The 25,893-nt window shown below is 39.2% G+C and overlaps 3 protein-coding genes across 5 annotated transcripts; 2 read left to right on the forward strand and 1 right to left on the reverse strand.

The window, feature by feature from the left end:
* The first annotated feature begins 723 nt into the window (after positions 1 to 723).
* gmfb (glia maturation factor beta) lies at positions 724 to 11,293 on the forward strand. Its single transcript, XM_005815144.2, has 7 exons — positions 724 to 852; positions 3,972 to 4,068; positions 5,205 to 5,254; positions 5,372 to 5,421; positions 5,508 to 5,590; positions 5,874 to 5,947; positions 6,807 to 11,293. The coding sequence occupies exons 1-7, from the start codon at positions 754 to 756 to the stop codon at positions 6,876 to 6,878; spliced, it is 525 nt and encodes a 174-aa protein (XP_005815201.2). The 5' UTR covers positions 724 to 753; the 3' UTR covers positions 6,879 to 11,293.
* A 1,557-nt stretch (positions 11,294 to 12,850) lies between these two features.
* cnih1 (cornichon family AMPA receptor auxiliary protein 1) lies at positions 12,851 to 21,407 on the forward strand. Of its 2 annotated transcripts, XM_005816020.3 has the most exons (6): positions 12,851 to 13,005; positions 14,130 to 14,198; positions 14,468 to 14,515; positions 17,532 to 17,644; positions 17,749 to 17,892; positions 20,376 to 21,407. In XM_005816020.3, the coding sequence occupies exons 1-6, from the start codon at positions 12,925 to 12,927 to the stop codon at positions 20,401 to 20,403; spliced, it is 483 nt and encodes a 160-aa protein (XP_005816077.1). In that variant the 5' UTR covers positions 12,851 to 12,924; the 3' UTR covers positions 20,404 to 21,407. The 2 variants fall into 2 exon arrangements, with proteins under 2 accessions (XP_005816077.1, XP_005816078.1); XM_005816021.3 differs by lacking the exon at positions 14,468 to 14,515.
* Positions 21,408 to 21,776: 369 nt separating this feature from the next.
* On the reverse strand, positions 21,777 to 24,909 carry cdkn3 (cyclin dependent kinase inhibitor 3). Of its 2 annotated transcripts, none has more exons than XM_023352911.1 (8): positions 24,757 to 24,909; positions 24,389 to 24,490; positions 24,096 to 24,151; positions 23,970 to 24,014; positions 23,281 to 23,503; positions 22,206 to 22,237; positions 22,024 to 22,127; positions 21,777 to 21,941 (listed from the first exon to the last, which is right to left on the reverse strand). In XM_023352911.1, exons 2-8 carry the CDS (start codon positions 24,463 to 24,465, stop codon positions 21,852 to 21,854), a joined length of 627 nt encoding a protein of 208 aa, XP_023208679.1. In that variant the 5' UTR covers positions 24,466 to 24,490; positions 24,757 to 24,909; the 3' UTR covers positions 21,777 to 21,851. The 2 variants fall into 2 exon arrangements, with proteins under 2 accessions (XP_023208679.1, XP_023208678.1); XM_023352910.1 differs by having other exon boundaries at positions 24,791 to 24,906.
* Between the last annotated feature and the right edge of the window lie 984 nt (positions 24,910 to 25,893).

Genomic DNA, 25,893 nt, shown 5'->3' on the forward strand with positions numbered 1-25,893 from the left:
TCCAATAATATCCTAATTCTAAATTTTACGTCTAACTATAATACCATTACGCCTACAAATACAACAACAAATAATAATGATAATAATCATTATTTAATACATTCAAAATAAAAAGTAACATCAACACTTCAAATGTTATCATTCCGGTTATTTTATCAAGCTGTAACATGACTGGTTATTCCAGTCATGTTCATATTGAATCTATTGAGTCCAGTTACGATGTTGTCTCCCATGCCCAGCAAGCATGGGGCAACAGTAAAAATATGAACATGATTTTTTAAATTATTTTTGTTTTAATTGGGCTTAGAGCTTGTGTGCTTCAGGAAAGAATGGTTTTTTTTATTATTATTATTATTTTAAAGTATTTTAGTTATTCACGTTTCATGCGAGAAAAACTTCAAATAATCAAAATGTTGATTTCTATATTATATTAATTTTTATATATATATATATATATATATATTAAAAAGTACAACAAAGATTAAATTTGAGTTTTAAAAAAACCTTATCTTTAAAGACAATGCGGCATGTGTTCAAATTCCTTAACAAATAAGAAGAAATTATGAGCTGCAGTAGCTATTTAAAGAAGTCCCAAAATGGCCAATTAATTTTGATTAAATGAAAGGAAATATACGTATTTGATTGTTTACAGTATTAAAAGACTTGACTTTTGTTCCTCGCTTTTCACTCTCTTGCAGAGCATGTTGTGCAGGAAGGGGGAGCCTGTGAGGGATTGGTCAACCCAGTCACGCGATGATGGGAAGTAAAGAGAGAGAAAAAAACACTGAAAGCGTTTCTGCCATTCAGAGCAGCAGCTGCGGCTTCAGGGAGATTTTTAACTCTACAATTATGGTAAGTTGTTATGTTTCCGTACGAACAATCTGCTTCCGGTTTGGCCTTTTCGGCTTAATGCCGCAGTGGCAACAGACAGGAAGTTTTTTAGGAGGTTTCATGAAAAAGTGATATCAGGGATTGTTGAGCGTTAGCCTGCTAGCCTAGCATCAGTTACACCCTCCGTGTTTTGTAAATGCGTCAATGTAACCGACACAGACACAATCTACTTCCGGTGGAATTAAAAAAATAAGGTAGAATGATTAAGAAGTCTGAAACAGTCCACAACGTTGAGGTCACGGCTCATATTTACTAAAGACTCATAGTTCGTACATTTTAATTATGATTGATTTCAAATCATATTATCAGCAAATAATTGCTTTGATATTATCAATTTCAGACTTTCCACTTGTTTGTTTTATTTTACTCAAATAACCTACATGTTGAGCAATTTGTTAAACAATTGATTAACTCTTTTGAGTTTATGGTTTACACAGACAATTCTGCAAAAGTATAGAATTTGACTTCAGTAGATTTTTTCCCCCCACGTCCATTCTTTCTTCTTTCCACCCCATTCCTTTATTTCCTATTTTTCATACTCCTTGGCTTTCTGCAGAATCTCAATTTAAAGCGGTAGAAATTTCTCCCATAACTTGGATAAAGTAGCTCAGCACTACAGACATGAATAATACGTGGGTTTGTTATAGTGTAGAAATCATATTCCCTAAATAGCTGCCAAATGCTTTTATTTTGAAACTGAAAGCGTCGTGTTTCCTGCCTCGGTGTGCGGGTACTTTGCTGCAGCAGTGCTGGGTTTTAACACGTCTGGCTGCTGGGGGAGCTGCCTCAGCGCTAGCTGCCCTGCTTTTTGCGCTGAGCAGCGCTTCCCTCCCGGTTTTCCGCTGCGTGTTGTGACAGCTCGATGCTCTGCGCTGCCTGTCAATATTCCTCTTTCGCTGCCCCGACATGAGAGGCATCAATGGTCAAACAGCAGGGGTTAATTCCCTGTCGTCTCCCGGCTGAATAAGCAACCTTCACTGACCACAGCGATTTGGAGAGCCTAAAGGAATGTGGGCTAAAAGTAAAAAAAGAAAAGAAAAAGCCGAGGTCTCCTTCAGTTGTCACGTCTGTTCCCTTATCCAACCCACAGACACACAGCAATCACATCTTAATCTGTAAGGATCTCTCCAAGAGCTCAGTGAAATCCCGACTCCCACCAGCCATCTGTTCAGGAAGGTGCAATCAAAGATTTGCGAGATTTGTGTCTGCAGAGAGACTCTTTAAAAGATTTTCCTTTTCAAGCGTTTTTGTGATGTAGTTATGTAAGGCCTTGCGTGTGGACGTGACAGAGGAAAAAAATAATATCCTGTTCAGACTGGTGGATTGTGAGTTGTGTGGACTGTCAGGATTGTTGCTGTTTGTAACAATAAATACATTTCAAAAAGCCGTAGTTGTGTGAATTAATAGTTTAACTACCAATAGATTTTGCTGTCTGATTAACTCTGTTGCGATGAAAATATTAGTTTTGAGAAGGCTTACGTTTTCCCCCCGAAAGAAATAATCCTTCTGTTAGGTAGAGAGTGATGTAACGCTGATTTATTTAAAAAAAAAAAAAAAATTTAAGCAAAAATAAAGAATCTCTGAAATTATTTGTATTTTTAAAACCGCCTATGTGCAGAATGTTGAATATTTTGCCACTCTGCCTTTTTTTTAATTAGAAGCCGATGCTAGCTGGTTACTTAGCCAGGTTATCTGCTCATGTAGAGCAGATACATTTAAAACATTTTACAAACTGTGTTCCCTTAATAAGAGAGAGAGAGAAATACTTTTCGGATAGCTTTTAAGTGGGGGGAAAAAAATTCACAGCTTTTGCCTGAAAACACTTAATGTCTTGATCATGTCTGAGGCTCTGTCTAACGTAGAAATATATGCACAAACAAATCTTAAAATGGTACATTTCTCCGTGCTAAATGAGATACTCTGTTACTCTGTAGTGTTCGTAATGTTGTGACGCGAGTCGGAAGCAGGTGGAAGTCCAAACCGTCGACTCAAACGAGCGTGTGGAGCCGTTTGTTTATTTTATGCCTTGAAAATCATTTTCCCTGAGGGCAGAGGTTGAATGGGAGAACACGCTTGTTGTTGCTGGCAGCTGTGGGCCCAATGAGAGATTCTCGCTGTGTGATATCATTGAGTAAACATAAGAATAATGGCTGCTCTATATTTTCATATTATATTTTATTTGAACCAGAAAGAAAAGTCAATCCAACGATAGCAAAACTAACATATTGACTGAAACAGAAGTAGCAGTGCTAACTAATACCACGTTTGTGTGTCGACTTATTTTCTTGTGTCGTCGTGTCCGTTGGACGAAAGCTACAAAAACGCAATTCATAATGCCATGTTATATTAGTTTCTTCGTCGTTTTCAGTGTTTAAAAAAAACAACAACCAAAATCTAGATGAATCAGGTGAAGGATCTGTTAACGCTTAACTCGGACGAGAGTGTGCAGCGTCTGTTTGGGTGAAGCTTTGCAGAAAACGGGACTATTTGCCCTGAGGGCAGAAGTCAGAGGGACAATGGGTGGATGTGAGGACACACTTCCTGTTGCCCAAGCAGTGAGTCTGTTAATATGAAGAGGAGAGCGTTACAGATTGTTGAACATGTCCCGCACAAGCTACATTAAATCGTTATGCAACCATTATGTGTGTTCATAACGTACGCTGCTCATTAGCATCGGTGTAGCTGCTCTTGTTGTGGGCTCTGAGTTTTACTAATATCATTATCGCACATTTGGTTCCTATGCAAACTCACATTGGGATGCTTGACACCTTAGAGTGGTCTATAGACAAAGAAACCCTGCTTTCAAAATAAAAGCAGACTTGACACTACGAACATTTCATTAATGTGGTTTTTTTTTTCCTGTTTACATTCTCTACTTCTTCCATGAGCAAAAGCATCTTTGTGATGACACTCGAAGTTCATGCTTACTAGATTTTCATATTAAGAAATAAATAAGAACAATGAAGTTGTTGTGTAGATGGGTTAATCTTCGCTTAGATTTTACTTTTGTATGTATTTATTTAGCTTTTTTTTTTTTTTAATTTGTTGACATTCCCCACCTCCCCCCTGTTTCTGGTCAGAGTGAATCACTGGTCGTGTGTGACGTGGATGAAGATCTGGTGAAGAAGTTGAAGGAGTTTCGCTTCCGGAAGGAAACCAACAATGCGGCCATCATTAGTACGTCGCTCACCTTCTTCTGTTGCATGTTGATTATTCATTTGTTTGTGTTCATAATCTCTTACGGAAGCAACTAATTTAGCAATCGATCGGTCGTTAACTGAAGCATACAGACTCAAAAAAATAAAGTGACAAAATGTGATTGTAAGAACAGCCTATTCAGAACATTTTGCATTTTAGATATTAAACCTTATTTGTCCATAAATATGTTCTACCACCAAGGTTTCTCCCAGAAAACTTGCTAAGCCCGGTGGTTGGGTGCTGGGGCGGTCATTCATCCAGCCGTCCGCCATCTTTTTGAGTTAAAAAATGTTTAATGTTGGAAATTTGAAAATATCACTTGATAGTTATGTGTTTTTGGAAGATTGGAAATCTTAAAAAATGCAAACATAATCAAAACCCTTAAATAAATAAGCAACGCTAAGTCTGGTGGGGGGCACAGGTAAAGCCTGGTGGCCCGCCAGGCTTATAATACCCTGGCGGAAACCCTGACCACAAACTCCTCAAGTGGCAGGTTTAGCTTCACCTGATTCAAATTTTGTAAATAAAAATTTGCTATTAAGCTGTCAAATTATTAATCAGCTAATCTAAAACGTGACCGGCGGATTGTCGTCGAGCAGAAAAGCCTGAACGTTTCACATGTTGACGTTAGCTGTATTTTTATTTTTTTAGATTTTACAACAAATGATCAAGCAGTCGCTACAGGAATTTTATTGCATTTTAAGCTGTAAAATGTTTATTTTCTTATTTTAAAGAAGAAATGTAATTTTTTGTTTATTTTTATCTTTTAGTGCATTGAAGGGGGTGCAAAAAAAAGTTAAACCTACACGTATTAAAAAGCTTTGTGGCCATGGTGACACTGAGTCATGTCTGACTGCAGCGAGGTGGAGAACTGTAAAGACGAAAAGCTTTATCCTCCACCCTGTCCGGTTCAGAATGTCATTTCTGCTGAATGGGATTAGCCGCGTGTTTGCATGACAGGGACTCTCAACACAGAGGCAGCACACCAAATATTACAGGACACAAGGAGAGGAAGAGATTGCTTCAGCTTCTTGGTATTTCTCACTCTGAAATGCCGGCGGATTATAGTTATTGACTTTTGTTTAGTGTTTTTTTGTGTGTGTGTGTGTTTTCAGTGAAGATTGATAAAGACAAACAGCTCGTTATTCTCGAAGAAGAGCATGAGGTAAATTATCTTTTTTTTAAACCTCCCACCTTTAAATGGCTCATTTAGTCTTGTTTTGATTATTAAAGTCACTATGCTAAAAATATTCACGTTTTTGAAACCATTTTTTTCTTTCAGGATATTTCACCTGATGCTCTAAAGGATGAACTGCCCGAGAGACAACCCAGATATCCTTTGAACTGACAACCTCTGAGTACCTACCTTTATAATAAAATGTAATCACACATTAGTTGCTGTCCTTAGCCCAGGGAACATTCATCGTCTACAGTTATAAGTATCAACACGATGACGGGCGCGTGTCCTATCCGCTCTGCTTCATCTTCTCCAGTCCAGTGGGTAAGGCTGATTCTTCTGCAGGGAACCCAAAAAAGCCCAAAAAGCAGTCTTTTGGGTGACGTTGTCCTGCAACTTTTAATTGTGGTTCTGCTTCAACAAAACCCAAATGACGGCCATTAATCTGACTTTGTAGAACCTGGATGCATGCTGAGGATGTAATTCATTTGTCTGTGGTGCGTCGGATTGAAGGATTGCAGGACACCGTCTACCAAAGACTCAACTCATAAAAAAAAAACACGTTTGTTTGTTTTTTTTCCTTAAATATATTTGTTTCGCTTGGCAGGATGTAAACCGGAGCAACAGATGATGTACGCAGGAAGCAAAAACAAGCTGGTGCAAACGGTTCAACTGACCAAGGTTGGTGAACCTTTGGCTACTTTCACAGACGGGTCGCATTTTAAAAGATCAGATGTGCATCAGATTAGGATGACATATCAAAGTGGCGCGAGTCGCATTTTAAAAAAAAAATCAGAGTTTCAGTGTAAACGTAGCTCAGAAGTTGAGTGAGTCTTTCGTGGCCCGGTTGTATCCACTACAAGGTGCTAAAAATATTAGCGCTCAGCGGTGTTAAAGGAGCACTGTTACGTAAAATGTACTTTTTCAAGCTTTACATTGCGTCGTAATGTTATTCCCTCGTCAAAAACATACCTGGAGTGTTGCCTTGATTCTTTCATGGGTGTTTGAGAAATCATTTCATCTCCCACAGCAACCATTCAGCTGTGCAAAACACCCGGGTAGACCTAGCTCCTCCTCATAGCTGCAGTTTCCAAGCTTCCGCCTCACAGAGCCCGACTCCCCCACTCAGCTCCTTCAGACTAGCCAGCAGCAATTGGCAAATACCTGGGGGAACTGCCCTTCTGCTGAGTTTATTATACCAGCTACTTCTCAGTAAAACGCTGGTAAAAATGTTATTAAAGGGTTGATAGAGGAGTGATGTTGTGATTTCATTTCTAACCTGGCCCACGAAGCCCAAACAATTTTCGCCTACAAAATGGTTGTGTTACATATTTAGTTAGTTGCAGTCTTCACCTGTACCACTAGATGTCACTAAATTCCTGTCTTAGCTTTGGCCATAGGAAGAAGTAGAGAAAAACAAGATGTTTTTGTTTTTGGAACAAATGTTCCCTTTTACTCTGCAGCAGTTTTACATGTCAATGCAGGGGGGTTCAGTAACCAACTTTTGGGCATTTTTCCTTCTTCCTTTCTTATTTGACAGGCGTTTGAGATCAGGAACACAGAGGACCTAACGGAAGATTGGCTTAGAGAGAAACTTGGATTCTTTCGCTAAGTAAGGTCTTCTCATCCGGAGGCTTGGGATGCGAGGGGGATCCTGACCGCACAACCATGCTCCATCTTTCAAGAAGAACACACTACAGATGTTACCTTCCTCTCTCGGCGGACCTGATTTTAAATAGCTTTTGCAAATACTCTGCACTTAACGGCCACATCGGTGAGGTTTAAGATATATATATATATATATATATTGTATTACAACTCGGCATGTGCCAGAATGTTCAGACCATCACGAGAGTTCGAGCGCCACCTCTGTGACCGTCAACAATCACGGCCATATCTAAACTTCGCCCGTCCGGTTGCCTCAGTCTGCAAATGCTATTTGATTCAGGTCTGCTTTTGCCTCCCATACCATCTGTCCATGTGCCAGTGATGTGTCTGTACTGAATTATCACTCCTGTAGGTTTTTAAAGTGAACAGAAACGAAACGTGTGTTTCCGCCTTTTCCGAAGCATGCTCTCGTCATCCCGGGGGGGAACTTAGCGCCTTCGTAGCTACGGTTTCTGTTTCCTTAGGAAGTTTACACTCAACGATTTTGCAACTGAGGCCCTCCTCAGTCGATCTGTTTTTACCTTTTTTTTCTCGGTTTTTTGGAAGTCCTACCGGCTAATCTTTTTTTGTTTTTATTATTTCTGGTGTCTGTAGGTTAGATTTATGTTGCTTTTAGAGCATTTCTTTTCCTATTAGTTGTAGCTAGAATCCAGAAAACACTACTGAGGTCCTCCAGTACTCACCCGAGGGCATTTAAATGACAAGGTGCATACTGTCAGTAGCTCCCTAGAAGACAAAAACACTAACACTCACACCTAGTGAAGTAAACTGAGCACATGAGCGAGAAACCGTGGCTAAAAGTATTCGGTGCCTTGCGAAAGTCTTCACACCCGTTGAGCTTTTTCACATTTTGTCATGTTGTAAACACAAACTTGATCTTTATGATACTGTCTCTTCAGTGATGTACTCAATTGAAACTCTGAGGTCTCTTCATTCAGACAACTGACAACATCCAGAGATTTACTCCAACATTGGAGTAACGGGGGAATAAATACACACACTTTTCAGATTTTTATTTGGTAAGAAATTTTGACAGCCATGCGTTGTCCTCCTTCCACTTCACAAAGATCATTTCCGCAGTTATTTGTTCTTGTACTCTATCTGCATACAATTTCTGCAACAGAGTGACACCAATCGTACAAGAAGTCCTTTTTAAAGAAATGTGTTTTTGTTAAGTTTTTTTTTGATGCTTCCAAAAATATTGAACATTCGATTAAAAACAGAAATCATTCTCTTTTTGTAAAAAATGGATGTTTTTAGTTGACCTAAAATACAAAGACAAATTTCATAAATTTATGTAGGACAATAGTATCTTATTGGAAAAATGACTTAAATAAATTTTATGTCATACTTGCTTCAGTAGGAGAAAGAGCAACAATGGTTTAGTTTTGGTTTGTAAAAGTCGCTGACCCCTGACCTATCGCACAACATCCCCAATAAAATACATTACAGATTGTGGTTATAACATAACATCATACGGAAAAGCTCAAAGCTTCACTTTTGCAAGGCACCGCAGCCCTGTTGGTTTGAATATGGATGACGTTTCTTCCTCTTTAAAGAAAATAAAAACTCAACATGAATGATGGATAATGTCTTTGACCTGCATATTTCTTGAACGGTTCTAACCAGGGTACAGTATTTCCACATACATTCCAAACACAAACCTTTTCTTTTAATTATTATTTTCATTCAAAACTTTAGTAACCACAACGGTGCACACAGGGTGGTAAATATCTGCCCCCCATTTTAATCTACTGGAATACCCTCTCTTTATGCGGAGCTTGTCATCTATCATTGTGCGTTGGAACTCCTACTGTTATACTGAATGTTGATTAATTCTCACATAAAGCCACTTTATTTGCTGTGTAGCTGTTGCAGCCTTAAATAGAATAATGGTGTAACTCCTCGAAACGCCGGTGGTGCTTCATATTTTAGACGTTGGGCTGTTTACGTCTCCATAATGGCTTCCTCATACCGAAATGTGGCAGCTGCTCATAATTGGTGCCAGTCGCTAACTATGTATTTTGTGTATTTTCTTGTCAAATTCTAAAATCTGTTGTGAATCGCAATGTTTAATGTGTCACTGTGCGATAGGCGTGGGCTGCTCACGGTTTTAAAAGGTTTGTTTTTAGATCGCTACAGAAACCTTTCTTCCTGTTAACACTTTAAGTGTGATGCCCTCGTATTTTTCAGACTTTTATTTTGAAGTAGGAAAGGACGTAGTTCTGGAGTTGCCCCGAATCGACAGTCTTCATATTATTTTTGGTTGACAACATTCTTAAATCATTTGGGTGGAAGCAATTTGAGTACTGCGGGGGGAAAACTCCACCTCTACTAGCTAACTGTTAGCCGCTAAGAAGTGAAAGTTGGCATGTCCTTCGAAGCCCTGTGTCTGAGAACAAAAATGAAATCGATAATCGCAGAACACAAATCGAAGTTTCTGAAACCTCTATTGGCAACATTGGTATTCCCCAAATTATTGCTAAAATCTCATTTCACTCTCATGGCCTAGAAGTATTATTTCATCGTTAATAGGAAACCGACTGCAGGCTCAATGCAGCTAATTTTAGCTTAGTATACTTGTGTTACTCTATAAAGAGCAGAATGGTAAAATATTCTGCACAATAAGGTTTAGCTGCAAGTTGGTAATAAATGTCTGAAAAATATCAGGTGTTATTCTAACATGTTAATGTGTTAAATATTGCATTTTTTATTGTTTTGGAAATAGAAAATGTACCAAAACACCTCAAACCGGCCCAAGCCTATTGGTCAAACACTGTCTGGATTTCTAAAGAGCTTTTTTTTTTTTATGTATGTATGTTCTGTAAAAATAAAATAAAAACACAATCGGTATAAGCAGCTCCAAATAACACCGAAAAACATCTTTTTAGTAATAAGAAATGTATTCCAGATCCTGCAGTGACTTACTTTCATGCGACGGTGAGGAAAATCCTCAATGAGCCGTGGCTCAGGAGGTTTTCCGATTCTTATTAAAAGCGTCGTCCCACCGCGGTATATCGGTCACATCCTTAGAGGAGATTAAATGAGCACATGCGAGCTCCACGTCTCATCAGCTTCGTCCCCCGAGTGCAGTTTTTATTAAATGAAAAATGGGAGGGTGAAAGGCTGTTGTCTCGCCACAAAAAGATGTCATACGGTCTAGCTCACCAATGCCTCTTAATTCCTTATTATCTCCTGGAAAACTCAAAGTGAACATTGGATAAGTGCACGTCGCACTAAAATAAATGTCTCTTTTGACATTTTTGTTACTCAAATCCTATTTTTACCTGCTTATAGCTAGACACTAGGAGCGTAGAAACAGACTTTGATTGCTCCTGTGTCGACGGTAATTCATATGTCTACTGATAAGATATACACTGCCTGCCTCATGTCAGCCTGTATGATAAAGCTACAAGAGAGAATTAGAGTAAAGTCATTTTACCTACCAACACTAAACTTCTTATAAAAAAAAAAAAACTTTATGGAATATACTGGGGATTATCCAGTCACGGCATCGTGACGTACTCTGAAACGTGCAATCTTCTTGATGTTATGTGCTTAAAACAAACAAAAAAAACAACAACCAGACTATCTTTCCAAATTGTCCAGATGCCAGAAATGTGGACAGCTACTGTAAATCGATGCTTTCTCTACTGAATGTAAATTATTTCTATCAAACTGTTTCCTCTTTGCCCTTTGAGACAGAACCAACGTCTTAACATCTCAAGCATCCAGAACCGGTACTATGAAGCACCGAGACAACTTCAGGTTGACCGCTTGGGTTTTTCAGCGCCACACCCAGCAGGGAGGAACGGTGCTTATTTCCTTCGCGCGTCACGACTTAACGTTTATCGAACCGTTACCGACTCCACCTATTTAGTACGACTTGAAAACCGGTGGCGACTTTCATAGTACAGGCCTCTGTATTTGAGCTGTATTCCTGCTCTATCTGAAGTCTTTACGTGCTTATTGTTTCTTTACAACAAAAAAATACTCAATGTTTGTTATATTAAGTGGAAATGAAAGGTAGTAAACTGTCTTCTGTGTTATCAAAATCAACCTCACTTTTGGTTTCGAGCCTTGCCTCTGGTTGTATCCTGTGGATTCCTGAGCTTCTCCTACGTGTTTGAACGGTTGTAAATCTGACCCTTTGAATCATTTAACCTGCGAATGTGTAGTTTTGCTCAATAAGTGTCCTCTCTGATCAAAATGCCTGTGATATTTTTCTTTCCTTTCTACTAAAAACCGAAACATCTGCGATAACCAGCTGTCTCATGACATCAGTGCAACTTGACGTATTTCTATACCTGTGTCTGTCCTGTTGTCCAAATAAACTGGCAGTGATGTCTACGCCTCTGCTTTTCAGACACTCTGTTTTTATTCAGAAATGATTAGCTGCTTTTGCCTTGTCACTAACCACACGGAAATATTGGAAAAGTATCCAAAGAAAATGCTTGTAAGGGGATCTTAGCAATATGGAAAAGGGTGGAATTTACTTTTATCCAGATCTTTACAAGAGGGGAAAATATACAACCAAGACTGGTGTTTTCTTGACTTTTCTTTTCCATCTTTTCAAATAATAAACCTAGTGAGAGGTTACAAAAATTTTATATTTACATTTAAATTAAACGCCACAAAACAGTTTGATTTTAAAATTTTACTCAATATTTTGGTTTTGACAAGCTCAGAACCAACTAGTTCATAACTCAAACAAGGGATATTTCACTGTTTTTGGCCTCTAGATAACTTTAGACTCAGGTTGAATTGGGGGGGAAAAACAGAATAGAAATAAAATGGAATAAAGGTATCAGTACACAAATTGTTTTAATAAATCTATGTTTAGTGTGTGGGCTATTCCAGTTTTTACTCACAGATCTACTGTAAGTGTTAGAGGTTTAGAGCAGATTTGTTTTAGTCCATATGCCAACAAAGCTGTGAAACAGCCCTGTCCTCTGGACATCAAGTCAATATCAGCCTTTTGTTGTTTCATGATTTCTAGAGAACTACTGTGAGGGCAGTTCTTGTTTTATACAGGAGATTTTCCAGGAAAAAAAAATCTGGAAAACCATAGGCTGGAAAATAATGGAAGTTTTATAAAGAATGTTGAAAATGTGTTTGTACCATTTACTACATACTGTATGTGTGGAACACAGCAAACATGTGGGTGAAAAAAAGATTATTATTATTATTATTTATTAGGATAAATAATGTTTGTAAAGTATCAAGTTGAGAGATTATAATCTAAAAAAGCAAGGTAAATCAAGTGAATTAAAGATTTTTCATGCTATGCATGACATGAAACACCCACACGATGGCAGAAGCACATCTGCAAAGTATTCTAGCTGTTTACTGAATAAGAAAAGTACTTGGCATAGTCCGGGGGAGGACGGGCGGTCTTGTTAAAACGTGATAGCTATATTGTTAAAACATGATACGTATCTTGTAAAAACGTGATAGCTATATTGTTAAAACATGATTGTGATCTTGTATAAACATGTTAAACTAGTTTTTATTCCTGCCCACATTGGTGTGGTAGGAAGTGAGTTGGCTGATAGTTTTGCTAAGAGTGCTGCAAAAAAAAAAACAATATCTAAATATTTAAATTAGTAAAAATAAGATAAAGAATATTATAAAAATGTATATCAAGAAGAAATGGCAAGAACAGTGGGATAGAGGAGGCAATGCTATGTTTTATTATAGTATCCAAAAAAAAGATGGGAAATTAAGAAAATGAAAGAATTAAAAAAAGAAGAAGACATTATATCTAGAATAAGATTTGGACATACAGAATTAAATAGTAATAATATAAGAACGGGTATTATGGGGAGATTGTAGTAGTTAAACATCTGATCCATACTCCAATGTGGAAGGTGGCGGTAATGCACCTATAAGTTGTTTGCCAACCGCCATGAAAAAAGGAAAGAAGAAGAAGAAGCCCGCATCATCCGCTGACGGAGCCAGGAGGAACCGACCAGAAGAACAGTAGAAAAATGGCGTTCACATTCGCGGCCTTTTGTTACATGCTCGCTCTGCTGCTCACGGCGGCGCTTATCTTTTTCGCTATTTGGCACGTAAGTACACATTTACACCGGCTGCTTTCCTGACTGTCCAGGTGTAGAAGAAGAAGCGAGGAACCCAAACGCGGGGTTGAAAACAAGGCCTTCCGAGTGGGCACGTAGAAGTGACGCTTTCTGGTCAGAGTCAGCTCCTGTAAGATGCAGGAGAGGACTCTAGACATAGCGCTAGCGCTAACGAAACTGACGCACGCTAACGTCAGAAACCTGTCTACTACTGAATGAATGAATGGTCCACACCCTGGTGTCGACTCGGGCGGAAAGCTCACCCTATTAGCACCGATACAGACGCTGGTTCAACACATAATTTTGAATTAAGGTGTTTCCGTAGTTAATGCTCGTATTAGACGTCCTCAAAACACACAGGGCTTCTATTAACCTGTCAGGCTACATTGTGCTAACAGCTAGCAGGCTAATCTAAAGGACTTTTTACTCCAGAAAAGCTAAATGCTTTATGGCTCTTGTGCTGCATAGTGACCATTTTCTCGCCACTTGGTGTAAAGAGGGTGGAAGAGTGTGACTGTCAAATGTTGAAACAACTTTAAGTCTTATTTTTATTAACTTTCTCCTTTTTTTGGCCAGCTTTAGCGTTGGGATTTATTGGACACTGTTGTAAACTTTAGACCACGATTGTTACTCATTTGCAATAAATGTTATGTAAACAAGAATTGGTAATCTATCATAGAAAACCCCCCACAAATAAGTGTGTTATACCAAATTATTGCTACCCCTCCTCTCCTATTAAGTTGCACACAGTGATCTTTGACCCTTCCTCTCTCCAGATAGGATTTAGGTGTGGGAGGGTGAGCTAAAGGAAATTAGCTTCTGCCCTGTCACATTTAGCATTAGCAGGCAAACACAGCTGTCATGGCTTACAAATGGTTTTAAAGGGATTGTGTTGTGGCACCAGTTTATTTAATACTAAAACCTCTTAACACGAAGACAAAAATGTGCTGAGATTAAATGTTGTTATGCTACTGCAATAACAAATCAGTTCATTTTAAAGGATTTTACACAGTTTCTTCTTGTGTGTGTAAATTTGGTGGATTGTTCACTCAACTGGAATATCATAAATATTGTCATGTCGGCATTAATGTGACATATTTCTTCATTATTTCCAGATAATTGCATTTGATGAGCTGAAGACTGACTACAAGAATCCTATAGATCAATGTAACACTTTAAATCCGGTAAGCGTGTCTGCCCTTGCGTTTCTTGTCTAAACAACTGCATGCAGATGCTCTCTGTTACAACTGTACCGTTGTCCACATATCTCTTTTTTTCCTATCATTTCTCTGCACTGTAATGCTAAATAACCTGCCTGTCTTTTGTCATTTTAATTGAGTGACCTTGTCGGCTGTCCAACTCTAACGCGTTTTCATTTTGTTTTTTTTCCAATCTGCTTCTTTTGCCCCCCTTTTTTCTTTTCTTTTTCTTTTCATTTTTCAATGCCTAAAAGACAATTGAAAAGGTCAAAAAGATTAAGAGAGTCAAAATTGCAATAAAGGTTTGTACCAGTCTTTAAAATGCCCGCTGAGTTCAACTTAGTCCGAAGTCTTGTCATTTTGCACGGTGAAGTGTTTGCTAAGGTCTTTTCAGTTAACTAACTTGAGTTGCGTTTTGGATCGGATGAAAACATAAAGTTTTTCCCATCTTTTTATTTTTTTTTTATATTTTAAAGATTACTGTATTATTCTTAAGTAATTCAGTTTAATCTCTAGGTTGGATATCTCGGCTCTACGCTTGCAGATTTTACATTGCCAGCTTTTCCTTGGATATTGTACTTATTCCAAATGTATTCACACCCTTGAACGTTTTTACATTTTGTCCTCTTACAACCTAAGGATAGAGTTTAATTGTGAAATGAAACTACACGGTTTGCAAGTTTGTTTGTTTTTTTGTAAATAAAAATCAGAAAAGTGTGACATGCAGATAGCCAAACAGAGTCGACTATTTTCTTGTAATTGTTGCTGCCACACCCTGTTCGACTGCATGACACAGCAATTACAGCCCCGCAAATACTGCTCTTGGAAAATATTAATTTCTTTACAACACCAGTCACATAAAGAAGTGTAATTTGCATCACTAAACGAAACAACTTGAACGAAACTGCATTTAAGCATATTTTCAAATGTGATATTTATTGATGCTTTCATTGGACAAGCAGTGGAGAAAATGGTAACGATCCCGACAATATGGACAGTTTTGCCGGGTTTTAGCGTCATTAATTGTAATTTATTGTGACGTCAATAAATCAGAAATTTATCGTGATGAATGATATAATAAATGCCCACCTCTACTTCCACACTTCCCATGTCTTTTCTAAAAAAAAAAAAATAGGAGAAAAACATGGATGCTACTTCTAAATTGCGTTGGTCTATTGGTGAAGTTTTGTCGCTGTACTGGGACAAAATGTGACAAAGCAAAAGGGGAATGAATACTTTGACTGGACGCGGCTTTAGTCCAGCAGATTGTTGTAAGGATCTCCTGACGCGTCGCCTTTGGTGAGACAGTGAAGCTACATACTGAGAGCAGAATGTGTAAATATTCAGCTGCTATGGCTTATTGATGAAGCGTTAGCTTTTAACTGAAAAGACTGGCAAATGCTTAAAGCATGCATGATTTCTATTACAATCAACCCTTTGTTTGCTTATGGTTTTACAGATAGTAGTTCAGTAAACTCTCCATGTGTTGGACAAAGACTTAAATCAGTTGGTTGGATGATCTTCCAAGGCTTTCAAGTCACAGCTTAACCGCATTCTTTACTGAAATACACACACACACACACAAAGTATTCTTTTCCTCATGAATTAGAGGTTGCAGTTTGAGCCACTGTTTGTCCGATGTAAGCTGCTGTATGTGAGCTCAGAGTTGGCTCTAAGCTACATCACCTGTGGTTCTGAACAGATGGCGGCAGAATCCCACCCACCTCTCTCCAGCTCAGCACTATTTAAAACCTCTGATTGGCTAGAAATTCTCCACAGGAGGAGGAGTTAGTGTAGAGGGGGAAAAAAAGTCAGGCTCCACATACCTGTAACCCATGGTGTTCTGCATAGTCTGGTATGCAGGCTTTGAGCCCAGTTTGAACCCGTTTGGGGTCATCGTTCCCCCCCTCCGTCTGTTCCGTTGTGTCGTATTTGGCAGCGCAGTGCAGATCCTGCACATTCCCCACGCCCCACACCTGTCCTTCTGTGGGCCGTTGGTTTGGCTCCACCTGCTGTATTTCTTTTTATCCCCCCAACTCCCAAATGCATGGCTTCCATGTGGTGCTTCCATCTGCCCCCCTGAACCCGACACTCGACCCGACCTCAGGCACACCGGCTGCATCAACGCCGCTCACGCTCACAGCATGGTTCTCAAACGATGTGCTGTCGCAAAGTGGGACGATGTGCAGATTTGTCGTCACTGCAGACACGTCGATGTTCGGACGCACCAACGTTGTCCCGAGCAAGCGTCGTCGTTTAGTTTAGATGCACATGGTGATGCATGTCACTGAACCAGGGTGGGAAATAAATCTCTTTGGTCCACTTGCAAGAATCGATCTCTAAACTCTGAAACGCCGCTCATGTTTTTGCTGAAGCTGGCGAAATGAGACTTAAAGTTTTATCACGATATTTTGTAGTAATGTTGTGATAACAAAAAAAGTGATAACTATTTATTAATTATTTTTTAGGTAATGGTATGGCTATGACTGAATGGTACACCAATCATATCCCCACAAACAAAAATACTGCTTATGAAAAACATCCCCATATGTAATACACCGCTATAGGATAACAGTTATATATATATATATAAATAAAATGTGATCTGTATCAATAAACTGCTCATAGCAGCTGCATTAAGTCATATTTTAAAATTTATTGATGCTCTTTTTGTGTAAACATTGGCGAAAATAGTGAAAACTAACTATTCAGACAGTTTTAGGGGTTATAAACATCACTAATTTGAATTTACTGTGACAATAAATCAAAATTCTTATCACAAGAAATGTATCACGATAAACGATACAATAAATGCCCACCCCTACGCTGTAAGTCAGGGAGGAACTTCCATCTGCTGCCGTTTAAATGGCAGCAGATGAGCTTCTTTGTGGTTTTTAATTTAAATATTGAAAATCAGATTTGTTTTTCTTTTAATCCAGCGTATACTGTGGAATTATCGAATTTGCAAGTGGTGGTTCTTGATTTTTCACCCTGTTATTTGGTTAAATATGGCGTCCGAAGCCTGCTGTCACCTTGGCTACATGCATTGTAACCATACAATCTAATGCATTACACTAAAGCTTAGTATTTGTCTTTCACTCCTTTTTATGAATGATGTCACCTTTTTATTTTTTTTTTGTTTTAGACATCTGAGTGAGAACACCTCAGTCTTTGCTTTCTAAAGACGATTGGTTTTCTTCAGTTAGCTGCAGCATCCTCCCATGTCGTCCTCTTGACTCTCGGCTTCCTAAACGTCTCGTTTTGAGCCGACCGGCTGTACCTGTGCTTTGACGTCTCCTCTCCTCTGGTCTGTTTCAGCTGGTGCTGCCAGAGTATCTCATCCATTTCTTTTTCTGTGTGATGTTTCTGTGTGCGGCCGAGTGGCTCACCCTCGTCCTCAACTTACCGCTGCTGGCTTATCACGTCTGGAGGTGGGTAACCGAGCAACCGGCTGACCACCGGAGCAGGAATCCTCTGCTTTGTTTGTGATGAACAGATTTATTTGTTTTTTATTCATATTTTTGCTGTGCCACAGGTATACAAGCAGACCCGTGATGAGCTGTCCAGGACTCTATGACCCGACTACCATCATGAATGCCGACATCCTGGCCTATTGTCAAAAAGAAGGCTGGTGCAAACTGGCTTTCTACCTCCTCTCATTCTTCTACTATCTCTATGGGTACACGGCTTTTTCTGCTATTTGTCTCACTTTGAAAATCATGCAGTACCTTGAAAACATTCACACTTTTTAAAGCTTTTCCCATTTTGTCACAACAAACTCCTGTGTGTTTCATTGGAGTCTTGTGTGATAAAGTCTATTGGTTTCACACATCTAGACATTGAAGGTTCTGCCCATTCTTCTTTACAAAACAGCTCAAGCTAAGGCGGATTGGATGTGCAGCATCAGTGAACGTTTTGTCTTTCGCTTCATTTAGCAGTACTGCAGCTCTCTGCATTGGTCGAACACACGGCTCTGCAGCCCGCGGCTCCGGAGTCACACCTGGCTCTGAATAACTTTGGCTGAAACGGAGCCAGTTAATGTTTTTAAATACAGATATAGCAATTTTAAGGTTTTAAAAAATTCTCCTGCAATATTTGCACTGAATTTTCACAAAGAATGACATACACTAAAATTCCCATTAATATGTTTTTAGACCTGTTATCCTTGACCTTTAAAAAAAAGAAGAGATATTTGTCTAAAAAGTTGTATTTTTTTTGTTCACTCATGTGACATTTGCAGCTTTAAATGAGTTTTATTAGCATTTCCTGAGAGTAAAATGGCTCTTTAGGCTATAAAGGTTGCTACCCCTGACCTATCAGATCAAATTTAATTGAATACCGAAGAGGCGTATTTTATTTTTTTTAAATTAAAGTTTTAGATTTGTAATATGTCGAAAACATGAGAAAGTTGATGTTGCATGACTGTAACAGAGACACTTCCAGTACAGCAGTAAGAAAATGTGTACACTGTGTTCCAAATTATTATGCAAATTGGATTTGAGTCATAAAGATACATTTTTTGTTGTGCTATTAAATTCATAGATGGTATTGTGTGTCAGGACTCTTTGAATCACTATAATTAATTTCAGAGAGCTGGTTGATTAGTTTGTCTGCTGAGCTCAATTAAAGGAAATCTACTTAAGAAGGATGTTCCACATTATTAAGCAGGCCACAGGTTTCAAGCAATATGGGAAAGAGAAAAGAATCTCTGCTGATGAAAATCATCAGATAGTGTAGTGCTGTATGACAAGGTATGAAAACATTAGATATTTAATGAAAACTGAAGCGTTTATCGTACTGTGAAGAGATTAGTGGCTGATTCAGAACAAAGATGGGTTTTTACAGATAAAGGCAAAATGAGGAAGATTTCTGTTAGACAAATTCATCGGATTAAGAGAGCAGCTGTTAAAATGCCCTTACAAAGCAGCAAACAATTATTTGAAGCTGCTGGAGCCTCAAGGTGGAGGATCCTCCAGAGGCTTGCAGTGCATGAACCTACTATTGGGCCCCTAACCAGAGCTCACAAGCAGAAGCGGTGGCAGTGGGCCCAGCCGTACATGAAGATTAATTTTCAAACAGACTTGTTCACTGATGACTGCTGTGCAACCCTGGATGGTCCAGATGGACACAGTAGTGGATTGGTGGTGGACGGCCACCACGTCCCAACATGGCTATGACGTCAGCAAGGGGAGAGAATCATTGGTCAAACCCTTCAGAGTCCCTGAAGGTGTAAAAATGACCTCAGCAAAGTTTATGGACTTTCTGACTGATCACTTTCTTTCATGGTTCAAAAAGAAGAGCCGTACCTTCAGTAGCAAAATCATCTTCATGCGTGACAATGCACCATCTCATGCTGCAAGGAATACAACTGTGTCATTGGCTGCTATGGGCATAAAAGGGGAGAAACTCATGGTGTGGTCACCATCCTCCTCTGACCTCTGACCTCAACCCTATTGAGAACCTTTGGAGTTTCCTCAAGCAGAAGATCTGAATGCAGTTCAGATCAAACTAGCAGCTCTGGGAAGGTTTTCTGACATCCTGCAAAGAAATTCAAGCAGAAACTTTCCACAAACTAACAAGTTCAATGGATGCAAGAATTGTGCTGTGATATCAAGAAGGGATCCGATGTTTACATGGAACTTGGTCTGTTAAGATGTTTTTGATTGAAATAGCTTTTGATTTTAGTACATGTGACCATTTAATGCTGCACATTCAAAGAATGACTGTTTGAAGTTCTTTATAATCCATAAAATGTTTAGAAAATCTGTTGCGCATAATAATTTGGAACAGTGCATTTTGAGTTTTTTATTTTTGAAAAAAAATACTGTTCTCACGGGGAGCTTTGTTCAGTAAAATTTGATTTATACTGTAATAGTTCATGACTTAAATTATACTGACCATCATTTGCATTGACCATTTAAGAAAATCTGAGAAAATATCACTTGCATAATAATTTGGAACACGGTGTATTTTCCTGAATTTGTTTATGTCAAAACTGCAAATTTCCAGTAGATATATTGAAATTGTGGCAACACCCCTGAGTCGTTTTTTATTTTGTCAGTCACAAATGTTGAAGGTGTTACATAATCTTACTGGCTGTGGTCATTAGGACCCAGGCGACTGTGAGTGAACCCGATCGTAATCCTAATCTGTCTCTTCCAGAATGATCTATGTTCTGGTGAGCTCCTAAAGACGTGGAGGGAAACGGACCAGGCCGTACAGTAGATGACCAGACACTATGATCCAAGTGCTGGAACACTGGACCTGCTGGAGACCACTGATGAGCAACACGAGCCGTCATTTCAAGTGGACGATCCCCCCCGACAAACACACACAGTGCAGAGAGTCATTCTGGAAACTTCTAACCTCTTTAAAGACTATCTTGGTCGCAGCGTTTCTGTCAAAGCACTACAACTTAAAAAAATAATAATCTGGAAATACGGACAAATTTCAACGGACAAGTTCATTGTTTTCCTTTTTTTTTTTTTTTACAGTTTTTTTGCTTGAGATTTAAATAAAAATAGTTTTCCATCTTTGCTCCCTGCTTTCAAGTGTTTACAGATTAGGATTTGAGGTTTGTGTGTGAATCTAAACCATGTGTTGATCTGCTTTAGGGTTTTGTTTTTTTTTTGTTCATTTTTTACAGCTGATGTACTCTGACCAGGTAGTTTATCTCAAAGATCTTAGCTGCAGACGGTTCAATCTGTTCAGACTAAAGATGGACTGAAGGAATGAAAGATGAGTGTAATCTTGTAGTGAAACATGACATGCACACGGTCTTATCAAGTTGTTTTTTTTCAATGAATTGTTTCAATATTTAAAATCTGCCGTGCTCTACCTGTCCAATATTTAGTTGCATCCATTTAAATCCAGAGGGAATCATGTGTTTTTTAAAAAATTTTCTGTAAATTTTCCCTTGTAGCTGTAAGTTACGTGAAAGGCCGACTTCACAGCGATGTATTCGACGTTTATTTTAGAGCTTCAGTAGCAAACTGCTGATGTGCCATACTGTTGAATCGTACCTTTTGATGTTCTGTTTTTGGTTGATTTGAACACAAATGGTCCACGTTGTTAGCATCTCTGGTCTATTTATTGTTTTCTGGATTTTTACGTCATTTTCTGTGACGTCAAGCACTCCTGCATCTCCGTCATCAAACTTCATTAGTTCAATAAAAGTCATTTAGCTCAAGCTTCTACTGGTTAGAGCAATGTCTTTCATTTTGCACCAGTCAATTTACCAGGACATCATCTTCGCTCAGTGACAGTTTTATGGATTATATCTAATCGTGTCACATTTGGGAGAATAATTTGAAATAAAACCAAAACACTTAAATTTTCTGCAAAGTTTATTTATTTTTTCTTGTGCAGTGGATCTTTTTTAAATGATTTTAACACAGAACATGTACATACTGTATCTCCTCAACTTTTTTTTTTAATGCTTAAACACAGGCTTATATTTTTTAAGATTTTATTAAGCTGAGTTGTGTTCCATTACCCAAACCTTTCGGCTTATTTAAAAGCTCGAAGGAAGTGATACCATTTTTTTTTTTTTTTTTTTTTTTAAAGTGCAGCTCTTGGGGAGTAAATCGCTAGCAAAGAGAAACGAATGCAAATGTTTAGAGATTATTCTCTCCAGAATCACCGAGACACTGATCTCTCTGGGGCAGCCTCCCTGCTCTCTTTGTAGGCGGTATACTTCTCCCGAAACTCGTGAAGAAAATTGTATTGCTGCAAAAAAAAAAAGGACATCCAAGATCGAGTGCTGAATATCTTATTCATTAAAAGAAAAACAAAAAAAATCCGTCCTCACCTTCACCGTTTGTATCGCTCCAACTCCTCTGTGCTCTCTGAGGATCTCGATGGCTTTGTCGGCCGTCATCGTCACCGAGAGCTGGAGCAGCAGGCAGGCGGCGACTGAGTGGGAAACAAATGCTGCGAGTCAGAGAAAGACCAAAACGAGAACGTCGTCACGTGAAAGCAGACCGTCCTCACTTAAAGCAGATCGCCCCAGGCCTCCGTAGCAGCTGCAGGAGGAGAGGAAAAGGCAAAGTCAGTTCAGAACTTCAAACCGTACAGGCAGAACGCTTTGTTGTGGTTTCTATGGTGACCAGAAGGCCTTTACTTGCAGAAATATTTCCAAACTATAAAAGGTTGGGTTTAAAAAAAAAAAAAAAAAAATACAAGGCTTTCATTTCCTCTGATTTAAGATATTATGATCCATCAGCAAAAAACATTTAAACGAAAAACACCGAGAGGAACTGACATCCCTCCTGTCTTTTCACCGTTTACTTATGAATTCATCCATTTTAAAACCCTGACTCCAACGTTCAGGCTCCTTCATAATCAGACGCCTTCTGAAATCTCTGAACTGTTGAATCCTCCAGGACTTCAAACCAAAATCGGATGGTTGTTCCAAGAACGGCAGAACTTTCCGGATCGATGCAAATCGACTCAGACGAGCTTCATTTGCTTGAGAGACTTTTAGTCGAGTATTTATTTATTTTAAATCCAACATGCTATTCCTTAAGATCCTTTTTTAAATATTCTAAATTTGCTTCAATTGTATTCAACATTTCTTTTCCTTTCACTTTATGTTTTCATTCAATGTTAAATTTTTATGCTCCCGTCTGTGATTTTTTTTATTTGCGAGAGGTGCTATAAAAATTCAACTGCTGCCTAAAAATTATTTTTGTTCATTTAATTAAGTTACATTTTCCCGGGTCATTTGTTGAGTTTTCATTTTTCCAAATATTGCCTTTCATCAACGAGATGTTAAATAATTGTGGGAAAGCAGTAAAACACGCAAACCTTTCCATTCCCTGGAGAACCCACAAGTTAATCCACAAGTTGTTGGACTCCTGAGAAGGTTTTCATGCCATATTATACATTTTCTCCCATTTTTAAATGCAACGCAACGGATTTGGACGAGCTTTACCTTTCCAAGCTACTCATCGAGTCTCAGAGAGGCAAGTGAACAAACTTCAGCATTTGGAGATCTTTTCCACTCAACATTTCAAAGACATCCGTGATGCAAGTATGTGTGTGTGTGTGTGTTGACTCCACTCACTGGACCACCGTCTTCCTGTTCCTCTCGAGGCAGACCTGCAGCTCGGTCAGGATCTGGTAGCACTGCTCCAGCTCAGGAACGTCTCCGTCGGGGAACGGTGCGTGGTGCACCGTGAAGCCGTGTTGGTCGTAGACCTCCAGGAGGGACGGGACCCTGTACTTGCTCAGTTCCCCTCTAGTGCAGAAGACGAACACATTCTGCACCCCCTGGTTCTTCAGCTCGTCTGGCAACAGGACGGAATGCGAGTTCTTTTTAGACAAATTTGGCATTTTCCACTACCGAGTTCAAAGATTAAAAGTTGCGATGCCCATCAATAGAATAACAGCATAACATAGTATTTAACTTTTATAAAAATATGTTTTTGACGCAATTGTTGAAACCGTCACCATGTGTTGACAGCATAGTATGAGATCTTGGGGGGGAGGGGGGGGGGGGGGGCTGTTATTGGGAGTTGTTTAGTAGCATTCTCACAAGGTTGATTGACAGCAGTAAGGCCTTTCTCCTGACTCTTCAGTCCACAGAAAGGAGGTGGAGGAGATGGATCTTTTCACAAATTATCTGTCTCATATACATGGTAATAGTTCAAATATGTAAAAAAAACAAAACAAAACATATTTACATAGAAAGTTACATACTGCAGCTTTAATGTCTGATCCGAGTAATTCATGGCTGAGAAAAGATTGTCTTACCAACATCTCTCTGCAGGGACCTGCGAACATCTCGATACCTGCAACCTGGAATAAGAAGAAATATATTATAACAAAAAACAAATGTCTTTGTCCTAAAACGGACCTGTCAGATGAACATGATTTTACCTGGCAGCGCACATATTCCGAGGTACTGTGAGCACTCAACTATGGACAGAGGTAACCTGAAACCCAGTCAAAAATATTACAAGATAATGTTTAAAAAAAAAAAAAAAAGAGTCATACTATCGTGTCTTCCTGACTCAGAAGGAGTAAACACAAATGCACAGGACAATTTTTAGATTTTTACTTCCACTTCTGCTTTGTGTCAATGACAAAATTAATGAAAGCGCATTGAAAGTTGTGGCCGTAACACGGAGTTTTAGAGGGGCGGATAATTTTGCGTGTTTTGCTCCGTTTACCAGCTGATGTGGAGCGGCGTCAGCTGCTCTTCTTCCACATCTTCATCAGAGGAAGAGTCAAACACGATCCTTCTCATGTCTTCAGACGCCCGAGAGCGAAGACTGGGTCAATTAAAACAACAACATCACGGTAGGTTTCACAGAGTCAGGCATGTTATGGCTACTTTATCCTGAAATATTTAAAAAGTTTTTTAAAGTTCTAATAAAACGCCAGACGGTACTATTTCTCACGTGCTAACGTCAGCTATCACTCCTACCTCATTTAAAATAAAAAAGTTTAAATTCTGTTACTAAAATAATTATTCATACAACAGCCCTTAACAGTAAGCAGTTCTACAGTTTTTTTTAAGATGTAAAAGTACACATACATATATATATTAAATGTATTTATTCTCCACCTACTTCGCTCTCTCCGTGCTCGGTGTTTTGACAGCCAGTTCAAAGTGCTGCGATTTTAAAACGCCACAAAGCTGTCGTCCAATCAGATTCAAGAGCTGACTCTTAACTCCTCCCACCGCAGCACGGCAGACCGCAGTGGCGTTCGATTTACAATGCTGGCTCAAGCAGGGGTGGGCGGAGTCACGACGACAAATCTCGAAGACTGTCTCTCTGCGGGGGCGCCCAAAGTCTGTCCTCCACGCGTCCTGCGTGTTTTAGTTCTGTCCCTGGTTTCACGCACCTGGATCCAATGATGGCTCATTATAAGGCCTAAGAAGAACATTGACTCGCTGAAAAGGTTGTTACTACCACCAGGGAGAGAACTAAAACATGCAGGATGCCGGCCCTCGAGGACCGACTTTGGGCTCTCCTGCAAAACAAAACTTGTGAACAACCAGCCTAAATTTTATATTTATCGTCCAGTAGAAATGTAAAAAAAAAAAATAATAATAATAATAATAAAAAAGAGGAACATCCTGTACGATGCCAACTATTAAAACAGAGTGGGAATATTTTTACTTTAAAAGCACTCTGCGTCCACAATATACATTTGTTTTCATATTTGTCTGTTCGCCGTTCACAACTATAGAGTTATGTTTTGTCACATTTTACATCAATCGTAAGAAATATGAACTCCTTGCAAAAGTATTCACATCCCTTTAATTAATGTGACAAAACGTCAGCAGGGTTCCAGCCTATAGCTGTGAAGTAAAGGGGAAAATCATGCGTGTGCTTGTATTGAGCCTCTTTACTCTGGTGCCCCCTAGTCCAGGGGTGGGCGAACTGCGGCCCCCGGGCCACAGTTGGTCTTTTTAATCTGGCCCGCCGAAGATTGGTGCAGAATTGCTCAAATCAAATCATATCATAATCATGACTCATTCATTTGGTCTACTGCTGTAATGCCTGGCGCTCCACCAGGGGGCGCTTTAGGCGCCGTGGCACATGACTTGATTTTGTGGAGCTGCTGCTGCGAGCTCTGCAACAACGAGTGGGGCAACGAGAAGAAAAGTTGACAGTGAGTGTCGAGTGTTCAATAAGGAATGGACAGCTAAATACCTTTTCGCTGA

The sequence above is a fragment of the Xiphophorus maculatus genome, chromosome 19, assembly GCF_002775205.1.
Source record: "Xiphophorus maculatus strain JP 163 A chromosome 19, X_maculatus-5.0-male, whole genome shotgun sequence".
Classification (NCBI taxonomy): domain Eukaryota; kingdom Metazoa; phylum Chordata; class Actinopteri; order Cyprinodontiformes; family Poeciliidae; genus Xiphophorus; species Xiphophorus maculatus.